Source organism: Lissotriton helveticus, chromosome 9, assembly GCF_964261635.1.
Source record: "Lissotriton helveticus chromosome 9, aLisHel1.1, whole genome shotgun sequence".
NCBI classification, from domain to species: domain Eukaryota; kingdom Metazoa; phylum Chordata; class Amphibia; order Caudata; family Salamandridae; genus Lissotriton; species Lissotriton helveticus.
In genome coordinates this window covers 1,043,878,986-1,043,898,825 of record NC_136070.1, presented here as the reverse complement: position 1 = coordinate 1,043,898,825, position 19,840 = coordinate 1,043,878,986, and the positions used below count along the sequence as shown (strand labels likewise).

Below are 19,840 nucleotides of genomic sequence, written 5' to 3'. Positions count from 1 at the left end.
AGGCGCAAATACGCAGGAAGGGCTTGTGCCACCAAGTAGAAAGAAGTAGCGCTTATAGGGCACGCTTCAAAATGCAAGGGACTGCCTTTTCCAGGCCTGAGTGACCTAGGACACTATGAAAGGTGTGTCCGTTGGCACCTTGCGTCCCCCCATAAGCTGTTTTGGAAGTTTGTCTGCTGTCACCAGTCCCTTTAATAATTTATTTTCCTTGTTGGCGCCATCCTTACACCACAGTGATGCGAATTGAGTACAGGTGAAGATCTAGGAGTCCCAGTCCCCTCTCAGCTAAATGCAATTTTAAGGCCCTCCAGTCGGAATCTGCTACATTTGCCAGGCCATTGAGGCCTTTTGAACTTGCTGTCCTGGGCCGACCTACTATGGATCCTGAACAGCTGAAACAAGTAATACCCCTTCAGTACTGGACTCTTAGTGGTACAGTGGGTCGAGTAGTCCAAGGCTTCTCAGATTGGAGGCAGTTGCAAGACAGACAGATCCAAGACTCAAAGAACAAACAGTAACCCAAATAAGCATATTGTTCAGTCAAATATTCACTTTAGTGATAATAGTATTTAATACAAGCACACAACATTTATCAGCAGAAAACTAAATAATATCCACTCTCTTAAAACTGGTGTACTAGCATATCCTGGGCAATGTCTCCAAGTCTACCCTTTCTTTCAAATGCGCTGATCATTCACCATTTGATAATGGAGGCGACTTTCACGCTAGTCACCACGTGCCAAAGTCTTGTTTTGGCCTCTAGAGACAATTTGAGTAGTGGCACGCTGTAGGTTTGTGCAAGACCAGGAAGGCCTGTAGGCCCAGAACAGTCTTACCTGATCTGTGTCAACCAGCGAGTTCAGTAAGACCTGGGCTGCATCATCTCTGAATCTGGCCTCTCAATAGAGGACGGTTGCAGCATCTTGCAGTCTCCTCTGAATGATGTGTTCGGCCGCCCGCAGTGATGTCAGATGTCTCCTCTGCAGCTTCCTTGCTATTCGGTAGGCGCCAACATGGTCGGTGGGCTCTAGGTGGATGCTTCGCAGGGATTCTCTTAGTATGATATTCCTAGGCATCACAGTGGCCTCCACCTGGTACAAAGGGGGTCACACACATACTCCACCACAAGGGCCATGGCTATACACTTCAGTGTGGCCCCCACGTGGCATATGGGTGTCGACTGCAAAGGCAACATCCACAAGCTTCACAGTGGCCCACACCTGGCATACATGTTTGCCGTCTTTCCATGAGAGAGCGGATGGCCTGCACTCTCGAAACAGTCCTGACCGGACGTCTTAAAGTTCGCTCACTTGGGTCCGCTCGACAGGTTCCTGGCTGGGCCTTGCTCCCTCCAGGCGCTCTCCTCCTCCTCCTCCTCACAGGGTCAGCTAATATTGGCAGCCAGTCAGAAGGAAGGTCTTGACCTTCCTGGATGATGACCTCCCACCCAGCAGGGAGACTAACAGACCTTGGCTCCTAGTCCTGGTTGTAGCAGCTTGAAGTCGTGGTCATCTTCTTTCCACACCTATGAACAAGTTGTGGGAATCATGCTCCAATTTTTTAGTCGATTTCCAGACAAAGATGTGAAGTAGTGTTTGGTCATTTGAAATGCATGATGTGGGTGTCAATATCTTTGATGTGCCCGCTCTGTCTGTCCTGTCCTCTGTTAAAGGGTCATTCATTCTGCCACAGAGGAGCATCTGCATTTATGATTAACCCAAAACATTGGCCAAGATTGCAACCAGGGTCCCACCTGGTTGTCAGCCTCCACTAAAATATGCTTCACAAATGTTCAAAGGTCTTCCTCTCTATTATGATTCCCTGGTCCAACAGTGGCAACCTTATCAGTCCCACCATCTTGCCTGACAATGAGGCTGACCAGCAACTCTTCCTTGAAGCAAATTGTTGCTTGGGTGAGGCAGTGCTTGTATGCAATATCAATTCAATTAGCTTTACCGTTATGACTTGTTTAAAACAATAAAATACATTGTTGGTCACTAGAAGATTTTAGAGGATAAGACCCTCTCACCAACTAGAACAACCAATAACTCCTTCTCACAGATATAAATGAGTGAAAACGTGTGATCCTGCGTGGCTAAATATGCTCAGAATCAAGGCCAGAGCACATTAAATGTACACTGCTCACCTACCAAACGAGCAAGGCAAGAGGTTGCTTATCTGCCTGCAGGCCCGTGTGTGAAGTACAGGCAGCTCTTGTCCTGGTGTTTGTGTCTCTCTACTGTTCCCTTGAGCAAAAAATGCACAGCGTAAGAAGAGGAGGGGAGAGACAGGCTGGCTGAGCAGCCCAGCAACGGCAGAAATGGTCAATCACAATAGCCATTAGAGGGATTGGTCTGGCTCCGTGGGCAGACCCCCATGTAGCCTCATGTGCACACACTGCACCAAGGGCCTAGTCGAGGCCTAGCAACCGCATCTCTCGGCCAATCCAGACACTAGTTCTTGCTGTTACACAACATGAGACAGTGCCAGGAATGACATGTGCAGGAAATCCTACAGCTCATTAGGAAACCAGGGGTTATGGCTTTGATCAACCCCCGCTCACTAATGTACAGGTGGAGAGAGGCCTCTAGTGTGCGTGTCAGGCCAGGAGAAAGGCAGCAATCCTGGCTGACATGCAGGCATTGTGGGCCTAGGTGCTGCACGCCACCAACATGTGTTGTGTCTGTCAATTTTTTTAAGCCTCACCCCCTTTCAGAGCCGCCAACAGAAACCGGCCTGTGGCTGAATGCCGCAGGAACGATATAAACTTTGAAAGTTTACGTTTATTTATTTTTTCACATGTAATAGGGAAGGGGATCCAAAATATAAGTGGGGCAATGCCCTAACGCCCGAAGGCAGGAAAAGACCGTGGGTGCCCCCCTCCTGTTTAACAAGACTTAATTAACTTGGAACAGGCTTACATCATGGACAAAGCAAACACAAGGAGATGGTGGACGGAAATTACATCATGGAAACACATGATCGTGTCAATACCAAAACTCAGTACTACGGTCCAGATATCTATGCAGCTGGAGCACTCAGGGTAGCGGGTACATGTCCATCACCATGCAGGGGACTTTTTGTTACAAGAGTTTCCCATTCTGATTTTTTAACATGGAACATCCCATCCGTTGTGTCTAGATAATGATAAGTTATTTAGCTGGAACAGATGGGAAAAACTGGCCTGAACTTAAGTCAGGATGGAAGATGTACACATGGTTTTGGTTGTTGAGACTTACAAATCAATTCATAATCTTTATTCAGCACGATTACCATTGGCCATAAAAGGGCAACAAAAATACAATAGCTAAAAGACTGCTAAACAAAATACACCTACCCATACATTACATAATCAAAACAATAAATTCCCCAGATACATCTTCTATACAACATTTAAAATATAATACTTTCTCATTCGAATCGCTCCCCATTTATATGAGGCAATACTGAAATAAAAAAAGGGATCCACCAATGCACACAATAATTTAAACACAACATTGTAATCCCTCACATTATGTGCAATGAAAGTCGGTTTCAAATAATATTTCCTTAGGCCATCATAAAACCTATAAAATGGCAATGTTCTGTGTGCTCTGTTTCGAGATACTGCCACACAGACATTGTACCAAGCCTTCGGGCCACTGCTTCATAGTGGAAAAGTGACAAGAAAATGTATTATACCCAATCGCAGCCAAATAAGAACAAAATGTTGTTGGGTTTTAAATACCAAGGATAAATACAGTTGAAGGCACCCCTGAGAAGTACGTGACATATCAGAAACACCAGTGGATTTCTTAGATTCAGTAACAGCCCTATTTTCGGACCTGCAACCGAAATGATGGGCCTTATCTGCGATCTTGTTGAAAGCCAACACTCTGTGTGGGTTTTGGAGCACGGGGGTGTGGTATTTCCATGACTTGATGTCATATGGAATCTTTCTATGTCATTTGGAATACTCTGTGTAACTTAGAATGTTTTCCCTTGATATTATTACTGTTACTGTATTGCTGATGCTGTGAGGACTTCTCCTGCTACCTGTGGTTGTTAAGCTGTTCTTCATATGAATAAATCCACTTGGACCTACTTCCTGTGTAGTCTGAATTACTACATAATTACTGGCGACGTTGGGAGCAGTGGATTTCTGAAGACAGCGTTCACCTGTTTTCTTCATTTTAAATGCAAAGGACATTAAAGGAAAGTTCTTCCTTTTCAGCGCTAAGAAGCTCCTTCAAGCATTTTTCAGCCATAAAGGACTTATTGGGCAGTACTTCTCAAACGTAAGTGAGCCTCTTTCAGACGGTGAGCCTTTTTTCAGACTGTTACTACGCTACGCTTCCTCTATCCTCACCCAATTTCTGGCTTTCATTACTGATCACCCAATGTCTGGCTTTCATTACTGATACTCGACCGCATTTATCGAGCGGTTTTCACTCTAAAAATCCGAAGTTTTGTCTACTTGCACGCTTTTCTCTGGCTTGTTTATTTTCAAAAGTATACTCAAGAACTCACCTTGAGCCTCGAGCGTCCCTGAGTTCGTTTGCTTCACCGACCATTTGCGCTGCATTCTGGGATACCAGCGTCACCATGCACGTCATCGCGCACAATTAGACACTCACGGCGGCCATTTTGGTGCAGTTTGAAGCAAAAGCTTCGAGTTTTCTTGAATTTAAAGTGTAAATTGGAAATTGTTTTCACGAATCTTCAAAACGCTTTGCTGCAACTCTCCACGGTGATTTGCACACCCTCTTGAAACACTTTCCTGCAAATCTCCACGGTGATTTGCACACCTTTTTAAAAAAAAAAAAAAAAGAAGTATAAAAACTTTTCTGTTTCTACATTCATTCACTTAGTTATTTATACGGCTTTAATAGTATTTTATTGTATCTTGTTATTGATTGTTATTGCCAAGATGTCTAATATTGCAGCACCACCCCATTTTCTTCAAGTTGCAGGTGATCCTCCTATAGAATGGGACCTTTGGTTTCCTATGTTTATTGCATATGTGGATGTCTTAGAAAAAGAGGATTGCTCTGCAAAAAGGAAACTTGCTCTTTTAAGGCATTGTCTTGGTGGTGCAGGAATAAAGGAATTTGATAATCTACCACCTTTGGAGGATGCTGGTGACTTAGATGTATTTAATAAAGCTTCTAAACAGATGAAGATTCGGTTTGGTAGAAGGATAAACACTGTGATGGAAAGGTTTAAATTCTATTCTCGTGAACAGAAATCTGATGAAACAATCGAAGATTATGTCGCAGCGTTACGTTCACTTGCTTGCACCTGTTCCTTCGAAACCATATCATATGAGCAAGTCCTCAGGGATCAAATCATGATGAGGACGAAAAGTAAAAAGATCCAAGAAAGACTCTGGTTAGGGACTGAGACTACATTAGCTGCAGTAGTAAATATAGCCAAAGGTATAGAACATTCTGAAATATTTGTTTCTGAAATTAGAGGGAAAAATCAGAAAACACATGTTCCTGAAGTTGAAGTAGCTATTGTTAAAAATCAAACCAGTTATCCCACTTCGAGTGCTTTCAACACTAAACCCAGCTTCAAAAAAGAATATGCAAGAAATGCGAATGACAATAGTAGTTTTGTTAAGAGAGGTATGATATTATGCTATAGATGTGGTAGTTCCAACCATGTTGGCAATTACAAGGGTTGTCCTGCTTGGGACAAAGTGTGCATCAAATGCAAGAAAAAAAGGCATTTTGGTAATGTGTGTAAGTCTGGTCAAAAAATTAATTACATTTCACCTGAAGAAGAAGAAGTTCTTAATAGCTTGAATTGCATTCTTTCTGTTGATGAGAGTTTTCAAAAGAGTTTTCCTTCTTGTACAATTTTTGTGGATGACAAACCTATTGAGATTTTTGTTGACTCTTGTGCGTGGTACACCATTATTGGTAAGAATATTTTCGAACAATTGTGGCATCAGAGGGAATTATTGAGTCCAGACATATATCCTGGTGGGTACACGGGACGAAAGATTGCTCTAGAGGGTTTTTTTTGGGCCAAGTTATCTTTTAAGAACTGGGACATCAGAGCAAAAGTTTATGTAGCTACCAAGGGTGTGTCCATTCTTGGTTGGCCTCACCAACATGACTTAGGAATCAAATTAGATCCAAATGCCAATCCACCAGTTTATGTTGATGAACCCCGACTTGAAAAGTCTATTACCAATTCATTGGTAAACTTAACCTTAGATGCATCTAGCGATGTTAGTTTCACTAAGAGTGTGTTAGAAAAGTTTCCTGAGATTTTCAATGACAAGTTGGGGAAATATGTTGATTTCAAGCACAAAATTATTCTAAATGATAATGCGGTTCCTGTCAGGCACAGGGTAAGGAATGTTCCTTTAGCGTATAGACCCAAATTAAAAGTAATTCTGGATGACCTAGTCAAAAGAAACATAATTGAGCCAATTGAATCCTCTCCTTGGGTTTCGCCCATTGTGATATCACTTAAGAGCTCTGGCGAACTTCGCTTATGTGCGGATCTTCGCAGTCTCAATAAGGAAATATGGGTAGATAAACATCCCTTGCCAAACATACATGAGTTAATTGCAACATTATCAGGTGCTACTGTGTTTTCTTCTATTGACTTGGCTAGTGCCTACCACCAAGTAGAATTACATGAAGACTCGAGAAAACTAACTGCTTTTGTTACCCCTGAAGGTATGTTCCAATATTTGCGCATGCCTTTTGGGTTGGCAAGTGCAGCCTCTGTCTTCCAGCGTCTAATGAAAGAGTTACTGACAGATTGCAAGGGAGCAGTAGCTTTCCAGGATGACATTTTGATTTTTGGGAAAGATTATATGGAACACGATGAGAACTTAACTTTGGTTTTGGAGAAAGTTCGATCTAGGGGCCTTACCCTGAAATATACCAAATGCAAGTTCAGACAACAGAAAGTTGAGTACCTAGGACATGAAATCTCAAAGTATGGTATTAAACCCAAAATTAACCATGTTCACAATATTGTCAATGCATCTTCCCCCAATTCAAAAGAACAATTACTTTCTTTTTTAGGACTGACTGAATTTTATGGTAAATTTGTAAAAAATTATTCAGATATTGTTCACCCTTTGAGAATTTTATTGAAAAAAAATGCAAAGTTTGAGTGGGGCAAAGAACAACAGGATTCTTTTGAAATTTTGAAACGCAAAATTGTTGAAGCACCATTTTTGAAACCTTATTCTGTGGGCAAGGAGTGCATAGTTTATGTTGACGCTAGCAATGTTGGCCTAGGTGCTGTTCTGATGCAAAAAGACAAATCTGGTGAGTTTGTTGTATCATATGCTTCTCGAGCCCTACGTGATGCTGAGAAGAATTACTCAACTATTGAGAGAATTACTCGCTTGTACTTGGGCTTCCCAGCACTTTAGACAATTTTTGTGGGGAACAAAATTCTATTTGAGAACCGATCACAAACCTTTGATCACTATGTTAGCTGCAGGAGGTGGAAGAGTTCTTACTGCTCGCTTAGCGAGATTAGCAGCCAAATTACAGGAATATCGTTGTGAGGTTGTATATATTCCAGGACGTTTGAATGTCCATGCAGATTGCATGTCATGTTTTCCAGCAAGTGTAGATGTAGGGAACAAGGTTGATTGTGACGTTGCATATTCGTTTGCAGACGTTAATATAATTTCAAATCAAGAGAACTCTTTGGTTCTTTCTGAAAAAGTTTGGTCAGAAGCTATGGAAAATGATGCTGTTTTGAATCAAGTCAAACGGTTCTTAATTAAAGGATGGCCTGAGGAAAGGAAACTTTCCGGTGATTTGGCATCATTTTTTAAAGTCAAAGACGATTTGATGTTATGTCAGGACATCATTGTTAGATCTGATAAAATTGTCCCTCCTATGAATTTGAGAGAAACAATTTGTAAATTAGCACATGAAGGGCACATGGGCATGTCCACCACTAAAAGGAGGATTAGGGAACATTACTGGTGGCCTGGTGTTGATGCCATGGTGGATAGTTGGGTCAGGAACTGTTCTCCTTGCTCCTTGAGCGACAAATCTGTAAAGGGTTTGTCTGTCGACATCACTCCCATTGAGTATGCTGATGGCCCGTGGCGGAGATTAGCCATTGACATTATTGGACCTTTCAGTTACCAATCTGGTAAAGAAATGTATGCATTAGTTCTTGTTGACTACTTCTCAAAATGGCCCGAATTGAGAATTGTTGAGAAAACTTCTTCAGGGCAGGTAATTGATTTTCTTGATGAAATATTTGCTAGGGAAGGTTTACCAGAGGAACTAATCTCAGACAATGGTCCACAGTTTATAAGTGATGAATTTGAAGATTTTCTAAGGAATTGTGGAATTACGCATAAAAGAACCTCAAATTATTTTCCACAGGCCAACGGCCAAGTTGAGAGGTTCAACAGGGTTATCAAGGAATCTTGTCAATTAGCCGTAAGGAGTGGTTTGAAATGGAAAAAAGCTCTTCAGGCCACTTTGTTAACCTATCGGTTGGCTCCCAATTCAGTGACTGGTCTGTCTCCCTTTGAGTTGTTACGAGGGAGGAAACCAGGTTCTCGACTTTTACCCTGGTGGTTAAAAGGTAATTCTCCTTATGAGGTAGATTTTAAAGAGTTAAAGGATAAAATTGGGAAGTACCAGGAGAAAATGATTCAACATTCGGCCAAAAAGAAGTATAATACTTGTAGTGTAAAGATTGGTGATCTAGTTCGTGTAAAAATGGGTGGATTATTTCACAAGAGGGTTTCCAGATGGTCTGATCCGGTCAGGGTCACTGAAATCTTTAGCAAAGCTATCAGAGTGGAAGGAGGTAAAATATGGAATTTGAGAAGAGTCTCCTTATGCAAGTCTTCTGTTGCTCCTTTTGTTGCTTCTTCCACTCAGAAAACTACCGTTCCGGGAAAATTAATGACATACCATAATTCAGGAGGTTTTTCTGGTACGCATGAGGCTTATGATAATTTAGAGAATGAGGTTGTAAGTAATTCTGATGATGTGATTAATTCTGATGTTCGACCTGATCCGTGTGTTGAAATTGATAATCAATCAAATATAGAGAATGAAGAAATTCCCTTGAGACGCAGTGAGCGCGTGAAGTGTGCTCCTTCGAAGTATAAAGATTACATTAGAATTTAACTTATTGTAGTATTATTGTTCTTTGGGGTTTTGTTTTGTTTTTATTTGTTGTTTTTGGGGTTTTGTTATTTATGCATTTTTTTTTAATTTTATTTATTTTTTTATTTTTTATTTTTTTTAAAGGGGGGGAGGTGTGTGGTATTCCATGACTTGATGTCATATGGAATCTTTCTATGTCATTTGGAATACTCTGTGTAACTTAGAATGTTTTCCCTTGATATTATTACTGTTACTGTATTGCTGATGCTGTGAGGACTTCTCCTGCTACCTGTGGTTGTTAAGCTGTTCTTCATATGAATAAATCCACTTGGACCTACTTCCTGTGTAGTCTGAATTACTACATAATTACTGGCGACGAAATAATGATTTAAAAAGTTAATTAATATAGAAAAGACAGGGGATATCAAAAACATAATAACGTTCTAGAGAGTCCAAAATAATGGCTTTCATTAAGGCAGTTTCAGATTTAGACCAAATTGTGTGCCATCACAAAATCGGCTTGAGCAAAAGTAAGTCCTCCAGGTGGGTTAACCCAACCTCTTTATGAAGAATATAAGATGGAACTGAGGCAGGGGTGAATAACAAATGCCTAAGGAAGGCATTCTCCTCAACCTAGAGAGGGCCACCACACGTAAAGCCCCATAGGCCACCTCCATAAAGAAGAGCAGTTGACAATGCTTTTGCCTTATAGATGTTTATCATTTCTTTAACAGGGCGACTACTGAGTTTGCAGGAGAACCTAAAGACTTTTGCAGACCCTGCTCATTTTAGATCTAAAATTCTGAATGTGTTGAGACCATGAGCCGTTATTGGTAAAAAGCCTACGCAAATCAGGGAAACCCTAATAAAATAAGCCCTGCACTTTGAGTGTTTTCCCGCATGACATCGTAAATGTATTGGCTTTAATGATCTTTGATGTTCTAGTCTCCATGAATTCTGAAAAGGTGCCCACCAGTCTCTGCAAATCAATAGAGGTCCTCATCCTCAGGATGGCATATTCAGCATACAATAGCACCGGAACTGAATGATCAGCAACTATAGGTGTGTCGGATTGCAGAGAGCTCAGGACATCTTCCACCCCATTAATATAAATAGAGAAAAAATGGAGCCAGAACACAGCCCTTTTTAATCCCCTTCTCAATACTAAATGATGGGAAGCCTTCCCCATTAGGGTAAAAGTGGACCTTAGCAGACTAATTCCTGTACAACCAGGCTAAACCGCCCCCACCCCCATTTTCTTAGGGGCCCCTAATCCAAGCAATGCATGCCAGGGGATCCATCAAATCAAAACCGCTGTGGAGATCAGCAAAGCACAGGTAAAGAGAACAAAGCTTTGTCTTTATGTACTTTCCAATGAGCAGGTCCAAGCTCACACACTGCTCCACTGTCTCAAACTCCTTCCTGAATCTGTACTGGCCCTCTGAAAGGATTGAATTGTAGGTGGCCCACGGCTCTAATCTCTGAAAGAGGACCCTATCCATTAGTTTTGCAGGGGAATCCAGGAAGGAGAGAAGATAACTCTTTGGATCTGATCTATCTCCTTTCTTAAAGACTTACAAGTCAATGTGTATTTCAATTCAAAGAAGGAGAGGAGCAAGAGGGAGGTGTAGTATACTTACAGTATTATCAAGTGACTACACACACAGTTATTATGAAGTATTACATTCTGAGACATCCTCTCTGGACTTCTGCAAATTGCAGTTCTTCAAGTACTCTGGATTTCTTAATTACTGCTCAGTTTGAGTAAAGAGTATTACGCAAATAATGCACTTTTATTAAATCTCGATTTTGCAATACGTTAGTTTGGCAAATAGCTGTTCTAAATGACTTTATTTAATAACAACATGGAAAATGTTATATCCAATATCAAAAATGTCGTCATATAATTTTCTAAGAAAAAAATAGTTTTTACTGCATTGTTTCAGGAGCCTACACACAGACAAAGAAATTATTAGGGTTGCAACAATCATCTGTGTTACTTACAATGGTTCAATCAACCCCAAAAAAGCTGCTTAAAATATACAGATTAGCAGAACCGAGATGTGAGAACGCGGATCTACATTGTTATCGGACATCAAACTGCCTTTTCTCCATGGTCATGAAAATATATTATAGTGCAATCAAGTTCAAAGGGCAAAATAAACAGCACACACAAAATAAATTGGGAAATGTCTGAAGCTGTCACCGCATGGAATTCATGGCTTAAATCACACTTACTTGCATCATCCTCTTCGTGGTCACTCCCAAGGAAGCGCGCATCCATTCGAAAACGTTCATCCGTACCAAATTTGGATTGCAAGTGCATGAGCTACACATCAAGAAACAAGGCTCAAAATTAGAATTGTGGGGAATGTTTATTATTTGTAATCAAATTGTAAGAGCAGTTTTAGAAGACATTTGCTTTAACATGTCTAGTGGAAATTGAGTTAAGATGTCTATGTGTTAAGCAAGGGGAAAAAACAACGTATTAAACAGCACCAATACTTTTTCATAGACAATTGGTCAATAAAATAGAGCTTTATTTGTTTGAATTAAATCAGTCCCAGTTATTTCATGTAATTGCTACAACAAAGGCACCACAATACACAAATTGAAGCGCAATACACAAATCGAAGCGATATGTCAGTTTTTCTTTATAAGATACAAAAGCAAATTAGCCAAAAGTAGGGCAGCACAATGCTATAGAAACTCTATAGCTTCACTCTGCTTATTCCTTGCATGTTTCTCATCCTAAAATTGGTCCCGATGTGCATTTCACTCCCTCTTTGAACATCTCTGTTGCGTGCCCGTGTTTCTAAACATCCATAAAAACATTGTCGTATTATAGAAGCAATGCAAGTAAAACCAACATTATGTTTACATTAATCGGACATCTAGACTTTTACAAGTGTGGGCTAGTAATCTTAAATGTTTGTGATTTATGAAGGCATCATTCCGAATGCTCCTAAAAGTCCTAAAAATATATACAATGTTGTGTGATATCCCAACCTCTATATTCCAATTATTCTAGAATGACTAGCAGATGCCAAGCAGCTAAACACTGTATTTATGCACTTCGCAAGAATGACCTTAGAGAATCTGTAGCGCATTTGTGTTTAGATAGCATAGTTCAACATGGTGTAATTCAAGCATATCAATTACTGACTTTCAAGCAGCACAGTGTGTAAATAGTTAAAAACATGTAGTGTTACTTTTCATGCACAGATAACTTAGTAAACTGCCCAGAAGACCTGAAAAGATGAACTATTTTCTTAACTGGAATCAAATACTATTTGTCGTACAATAGACTTTCACTCTTTCCCACTATACAAAAATTTTGGTCACATTTTGGGCTTATTTCTGATACAAAGTGTCCATGTACGGTCAGTCATGAAACAGCCTTAGGAAAAACAGGCCAGGAAACATATTAAGATTTAATGTAGACAATTAAGGAAACTCTTATCTGGAATTTCTCTAGTAAACCACCTGAATAATGGGTCCCATTAACAAGAGAATATACACCTCATAGGACCCCAAATGTGACATGCAGTTTTTTGGATTAGCAACAAATGCGTTCTCTTAAATGGATTCTGGGGAAGAAAATAATGAAACCATTTTAATGCCCACCAGGAGATGCTCACTCATATTGCCAATATTTAAAAACCTTATGTGCAGTAAATCTATATATACTGCCAGCCATCATACACAAAGATCATTTATAAGTTAACAGTTTCTAGTGGTTTCACTTCTTACAGATTTGTAAAATTCTCTATAACGAATAAAAGGCCAAATATCTAATATTTGTTCCATGTTGTCATCCGCAATCAGTAAAATAGTAAAATATTAAGGGCTTATTTATGAGTCAGTCTGTTTTTTCGAACTCTAGTAGAGTGTTATTTTATTCATTCGGTAATTATTGGATGTGTTACATACCTCACTCTTTCTTAAATGTCAGCAGATTAAACCTGCCGAAACTTAACAGAGAAAACCATACGGTAATTACCGGATCATGCAGATTTTGGTGTGTTAATGTGTTAGTTATTTGTTTTGCATAACAGATGGATATACTGTGATTCAAACAGCATGCTGATAACAGTAAACAGAATATAGGCAATACATCTGCTACAAAATGTACACAGGTAACAGTTGCAACAGTACAATGTTGCTCCTTGAGTTACGCGATGTATTGGACTGCAAGGAATTGCTGGCAATTTCCAAAAAAAAGCCGATACAGACGACATGATTTGACTATTTCAAGGCCATTTTGACCTGATACAGACGACATGATTTGACTATTTCAAGGCCATTTTGACCTGCAAAGTACAATTTGTTCTCTAAGCAGTCCTAGTTGTAAAATGCAACAATTTAGGCCTGGGGTGCCTAGTTTCAAGGCAAATGAAAGTAGTTCATAGAGGTCAACCCTGTTCATGAAACAGCACAATCTTACCAGAGTAAGCACACAGAAGTAAAGGTGGGTAGCAGGAGCTGTCTGAGCAAAAGCTTCTGCAGAGGATAACACCGGTGTGGTTTAGCAGAATAAGTGCACTCAGGGCAGTCAGTGCCTAAGTAGGAAAATGATCCGTGGCAGTTCGGTCTGGACTGTTCCCATGAGGCACAGGGTCAGACTGATTTGCATATAGCCATGTCTGAACTGGGGTGGCCGAGTGAGCTAAAGAATGGTGATGGATTAAAACCAGATCAGTTGACTGGGGGTGAGTGTTTGATTTGCTCAAACGCTCCGTCCATCATCCCCTTTTGTATCGCTTTGTTCGCCCTAAGTGTGGCAGGGTATGCTCAGACGTGAGTCCCTTGCTCACTTGGCCACTGGATTCAAGATAGCCTGGCTGATGAGGATTATGAATCCGAAACCGGTCCCAGGATGCTTGTTTCCGGTCCAGGGAAGACATGGCTTGGCAGTTCGGGCTGGACTGTTCCCATGAGGCACAGGGTCAGACTGATTAGCATAGAGCCATGTCTGAACTGGGGTGGCCGAGTGAGCTAAAGAATGGTGATGGATTAAACCCAGATCAGTTGACTGGGGGTGAGTGTTTGATTTGCTCAAACGCTCCGTCCATCATCCCCTTTTGTATCGCTTTGTTCGCCCTAAGTGTGGCAGGGTATGCTCAGACGTGAGTCCCTTGCTCACTTGGCCACTGGATTCAAGATAGCCTGGCTGATGAGGATTATGAATCCGAAACCGGTCCCAGGATGCTTTTTTCCGGTCCAGGGAAGACATGGCTTGACAGTTCGGGCTGGACTGTTCCCATGAGGCACAGGGTCAGACTGATTTGCATATAGCCATGTCTGAACTGGGGTGGCCGAGTGAGCTAAAGAATGGTGATGGATTAAACCCAGATCAGTTGACTGGGGGTGAGTGTGTGATTTGCTCAAACGCTCCGTCCATCATCCCCTTTTGTATCGCTTTGTTCGCCCTAAGTGTGGCAGGGTATGCTCAGACGTGAGTCCCTTGCTCACTTGGCCACTGGATTCAAGATAGCCTGGCTGATGAGGATTATGAATCCGAAACCGGTCCCAGGATGCTTGTTTCCGGTCCAGGGAAGACATGGCTTGGCAGTTCGGGCTGGACTGTTCCCATGAGGCACAGGGTCAGACTGATTTGCATATAGCCATGTCTGAACTGGGGTGGCCGAGTGAGCTAAAGAATGGTGATGGATTAAACGCAGATCAGTTGACTGGGGGTGAGTGTTTGATTTGCTCAAACGCTCCGTCCATCATCCCCTTTTGTATCGCTTTGTTCGCCCCAAGTGTGGCAGGGTATGCTCAGACGTGAGTCCCTTGCTCACTTGGCCACTGGATTCCAGATAGCCTGGCTGATGAGGATTATGAATCCGAAACCGGTCCCAGGATGCTTGTTTCCGGTCCAGGGAAGACATGGCTTGGCAGTTCGGGCTGGACTGTTCCCATGAGGCACAGGGTCAGACTGATTTGCATAGAGCCATGTCTGAACTGGGGTGGCCGAGTGAGCTAAAGAATGGTGATGGATTAAACCCAGATCAGTTGACTGGGGGCGAGTGTTTGATTTGCTCAAACGCTCCGTCCATCATCCCCTTTTGTATCGCCAGTGGAGTCTAGCCTGAGGAGCTTCATGTTAATAAGGTTCTGTAAGTATCAGCTGAGTGCAAAATGGTCTGCAGTCGGTAGGTACAAAATTTATGCAAAGAAGTCAGTGAACACCGGATACCTTCAGATCATTATTCCTTATTTAACTTCAACTGAGTCCTCGGCACCTTTAAGTATTTAGCCCGCTTTGATGTGAAAAACTGGTATCAATGCATTTTCATGCACTTTTTTTCTCCCATATTGTCGACCTCTAGCTTCTCCATCAAAAACTACCGCCTATCATGAGCGGGTCCTGGCAGACTTTCATGTATTCCATAATAATTGAATTACTGACTTTGCACAACACCATTAGCATGCAGTCTGGAGCACAACATGTGCGATCACTAGACCAATCAGACACTGTTCTCTCAGTCGTAGTTCTACAGCTGGAGAAAGAGAAGCGTAGTCAGAACATACAAAGACATTTCTCCCATAAAGTGAAAAAGCATATTTTCCCTGAGGTCAATTATGTTTAAGGACAGTGGTATTTATAAAGATTAAGCAGGCAGCCATAGACCAGGAAGACAGATACCACAGCCAGAAAAAAAAAAAAAGAGTCTACGTTAGTTTATATAGATATAGGCATAATTGCAGGCAATATTTTTGCAGCAGTTCTCAATAATGCTGTTTAGATGCCTGGATACTGCAACATCTTCAAACCTGATTAGGAGCCATCTGCTGCCTCATTAGTGCCATGGGCTGAAATCCACGTGAGAGACATCACTGTTGCTCTTTGGACCACGTGTAAATGGCAGATCTTTAAGGAAGGAAGATCTTGATTTGCTGAATGTTAGTGGCCAATGGGCACTACATTACAGATTACAGATATATACTGTCCGAAGTTACAGCTCTTCTGCGAGGCAGTAAGTAAATGCCTAGCTAGCGCTTTAAACCTGCAGATTAAGGTAAGCGCTGTTTTGGTTATTTTTGGAAGTTTGGAATGCCAAGGTATTGTTACTAAAGACTGTGCCAAATTGGTATTTTATGCTATGCTTTTAGCGCCTAGGGAGATATGTAAATTGTGGGCATCTCCGACACCTGTGAGTTATATTGCTATTTCCGATCAGGGGGAAAAGAAAATATGAATTTTGGACTCCCTTTGTGTCTAGGGGAACTTTATGAGTGGAGAACTTAAAACATAATCAGTCCAATGATTAAGCGTTCTCCTGCCTCTGCTGGTTATAGTATTTTCTGCGTGAGCAGAAGGACATGGGGAAGGGTCTGCGGTCGATTAAATGAGGAGGCCTCTTTGAAAGATGGCAGGGATGCTGTCTTTGGAGCCTTCACCTCATTACCCCTGCTACAGTGCATGAGGTTTGATAACCCAAGGTTGGCACTGTTAGAAGGACGAATGGGGGGAAAAAGGAAAATGAGGACAAAAAAAAAATTGCAGATTACAGACACCCTTCCAAAACATTAATGTCTCATAGACGATTTAACAAATAGCCCTTCCATAGTTTAGCATACAGTTCCTTTCAGAATTTCTTCTTTCCAGAAACCATAGTTTTCAGAGAAAAAACTCCTAACATAGGGAAAGAAACTCCAACATAATCATTAATTAAGCCCTTATCCTAAAAGACACATCTTGAAATGAAAATAACCTCTGGAGATACCAGAGATTTAAACCTGCCTTCTTGAAAAAATATCTTCCAAATGAAGATAGACCCTAATACCATTTATGGAAGCACACAATTGATCTGTATAACAGAAAGGGGTCAAATGTCACTAATCTGTGTGCTAGGATTGTGGTGGCTTGTATCTGCCATAAAGGAACTGTTTGTTTTCTATATAACTATATAGTCCTGGGAATAGTTTACTTTAATTTTTTCCTCTAAAATCGATGAGAATAGAAGACAGTGGAACAGATATGCACCTTTATGCCACTTTTAAACACGTTTTACATTTTCTGTAGGTTTAAACGTTTGGACCAATTTATTAAAAATATAATAGAAAAATGTTGCCTATACAAAGGCGTGCATTTTTAACATTGTTGCTTTAGAGTGCTATTGCTCTATATTGAAGATGCTTTCCAGGATCCTTCACATGCTCAGAGATATTGTAAAGTTTAAGAACATTAATGACTATTCCATTATAGAAAAGCGTCAAGGTTCTGGGATCAAGCCTATGTTTTCTGTTTGCATAATGTGCTGCTGTAGATCACATGATGTGAACAGACTGAAAAGATGTAACCTACTGCTAAAGGGGTGACCTGAGAAAACAGGACGAAAATGCCTGGAACATTATATTTAGCACTGTTTGACCCACCTGCACTTTGTTGGGCCTGAATATGAAAACAGTAGTTTTCACCAAAGGTAGGAAGTAAGGACCAAGTAGCAGCTTTACATGTTTGCTAATGGTATTCTGATTAGGACTTCCTTTTCCGAGATTAATATATGTTAGGAGTACCATGCTCTGTGCATTCAGCTTTAGCATTAGAGAGTTGAATGCACCTGATAACCTGTCTTGCAACTATCCAGATGTGACCCTATGCAGTCTACATAAAACATGGTAGCCCTTCTGACATCTAAATTCTGTAGAGCTCTCTTAGCCACAAATGGGTCTAAGAATAAAAGGACAAAAAGTCAACAGACTGACCAACATGGAAAGGAGAGTCCACCCTAGTCTGTAAATCTGCCCAAATGGCTCTCTAACTGAGCGTGAAGCTCACCAGTTCAGCATAAGGAAGTGATGGCAACCAAGAATATCACTTTCTAGAAAGAAGTAAAGAATACAGTAAGGTCTACAGTGAAATCCCACACAGAAGCTGGCACTACCTTAGAAGTATTCAACCCTTCCATAAAAGCTTTTATGACCTTGATGCAAAAAACAGATTAAATGTTCTCAGTTTTGAAGATAGCCTGCAATTTCAGCTTGACGGGACAATCATGGTTGCATATGGCAATCAATCTTCTTGTAAGTACAAAAAGGTAGTACATCAAGTGCTGCACTGTGAACATTAAAGGGTAATTGAGTAACGCTGTATCTAGCAAACTGTTTTCATTTAGCCGCATAACATGCTCTAGTGGGAGGCCGACTAACATATTTTACGATTTGCATACATTCCTGTTGAAGTTGCACGTAACCAAATTCTAAGACCTAAAGTGCTAAATATCTTGTCTTGGGTATGGGATGAAAAAGTTATTGTGATCCTGACTAAGCAAATACGGATACAAGAGAAGCTTTGGAAGAGTATGTATGGGCATCTCCAACTGAAGGGAGTACCATGGTAGGCACGAGTGTCATTAGCGTTGGTCTAATTTTCCGCACCACACTAACAATCATTGGAAGCAGGAGAAAGGGGTATTCAATTGTCTTGGGCTAGTCTTTCCATAGAGAATTCCACAGACCCTGGGGGTGTAGATACCGGGAGGCAAAACGTTGGCCTTTGCTTGAGTAGCAAACAGTTCTACAGTAGAAGTATCTATGTATAATGTAAAAGTTGATCTTCCATTTGTGTGTCTACTGATGGCGTCTGCTTAGGACATCAATCTTGGTAGGTGCTCTGCTAACAAGTGAATGTGATGCTATAACAACCAATGCCAAATCACTTGGATCAAGCTGTGTGAGGTCTTAATTTCAGAAGGTAACAAATGGTGATCCTGTGGCAGTTTGAATTAAAGCAATATTACACTTCTTGGTCCAAAAGCCTTTTATAGGCAAAGTACTAGCTGTTATAAATGGTGCCTCTGCATGCAGAGAGAGTGAAATATAAAATTAACATTTTATTTAACACATTTATAGATTTGGGCCTTTATTAGATACACACGAAAACACACTTCATTAAGGTTGTATATTTAAGGGACGTTGTATAACTCAAATGGTAATTCTTAATTTGTTGCAATGCATGTCCTATTCAGACATCAATCTTCTTTCCTAACCACTTCTCCTAAAGGTGTACTCAGAAACCCTTCATCTCCCTTAATAGGAGTGACCAGGAGTGGGAAGGGTTAATGATCCCACCTGATAAAATCCAACTGCACGGGGTTTGAAATTTAATAGAAGTGTTAAATTGCATCTTTTCATGAGACTTTGGAAAATAACGTGGATTTTGGTGCTAAATGCACCAAAATCAGCATGTCATGATAAAAAGGTACACTTTCCCTCAACTTTTGGCAGGTGTGACATGATGACATTTAACAAAGGGGCAGGCTTTATTGCACGCTGTATTTATCGGGCATGGTAAGTGCCACACAACTTGGAATTGCAACACCAGCGCAAACAGGGGCTTGCGCCAGTGTTGGAAAATTCCGCTCCACTTATAACCAAGGATCAAGTGTAATAATTCTAATGAGAAGATTAACCATCTGAAATATGGGGTCCATCTATTCTATACTGTCTCTGGGAGTTCTAGACTAGACTTGACAAGATGTCCACCTACAGCAACATTTTATTCCATAACTCAACAGATGCCCCTCTGGTCACAACTATCAAACAATCCTGCTTCCCTGTAGATCCGACTGACTGTTCGTGCACTAGTCACAGCAAATCCTTCCTGGCTTGTTTTTGCAACTACTATAGAAATTGCTGTAGTTCCTGTTTCTGCCAGATCCCTGCATCAGTCTGGCTCTGCTTGTTCCAGATGCCATTTGGGCACTACATAATTGGACATCTAGCGC

The 19,840-nt window shown here is 41.1% G+C and overlaps 1 protein-coding gene across 1 annotated transcript in view; it reads right to left on the bottom strand.

Annotated features, from left to right (window-relative positions):
* Positions 1-19,840, bottom strand: part of NOL8 (nucleolar protein 8) — a 205,636-nt gene that overhangs the window by 100,561 nt on the left and 85,235 nt on the right. The window contains exon 10 of the mRNA XM_078661396.1: positions 11,343-11,433. Coding sequence (XP_078517522.1) covers positions 11,343-11,433 — 91 coding nt within the window. The remainder of the gene's footprint in view (positions 1-11,342; positions 11,434-19,840) is intronic.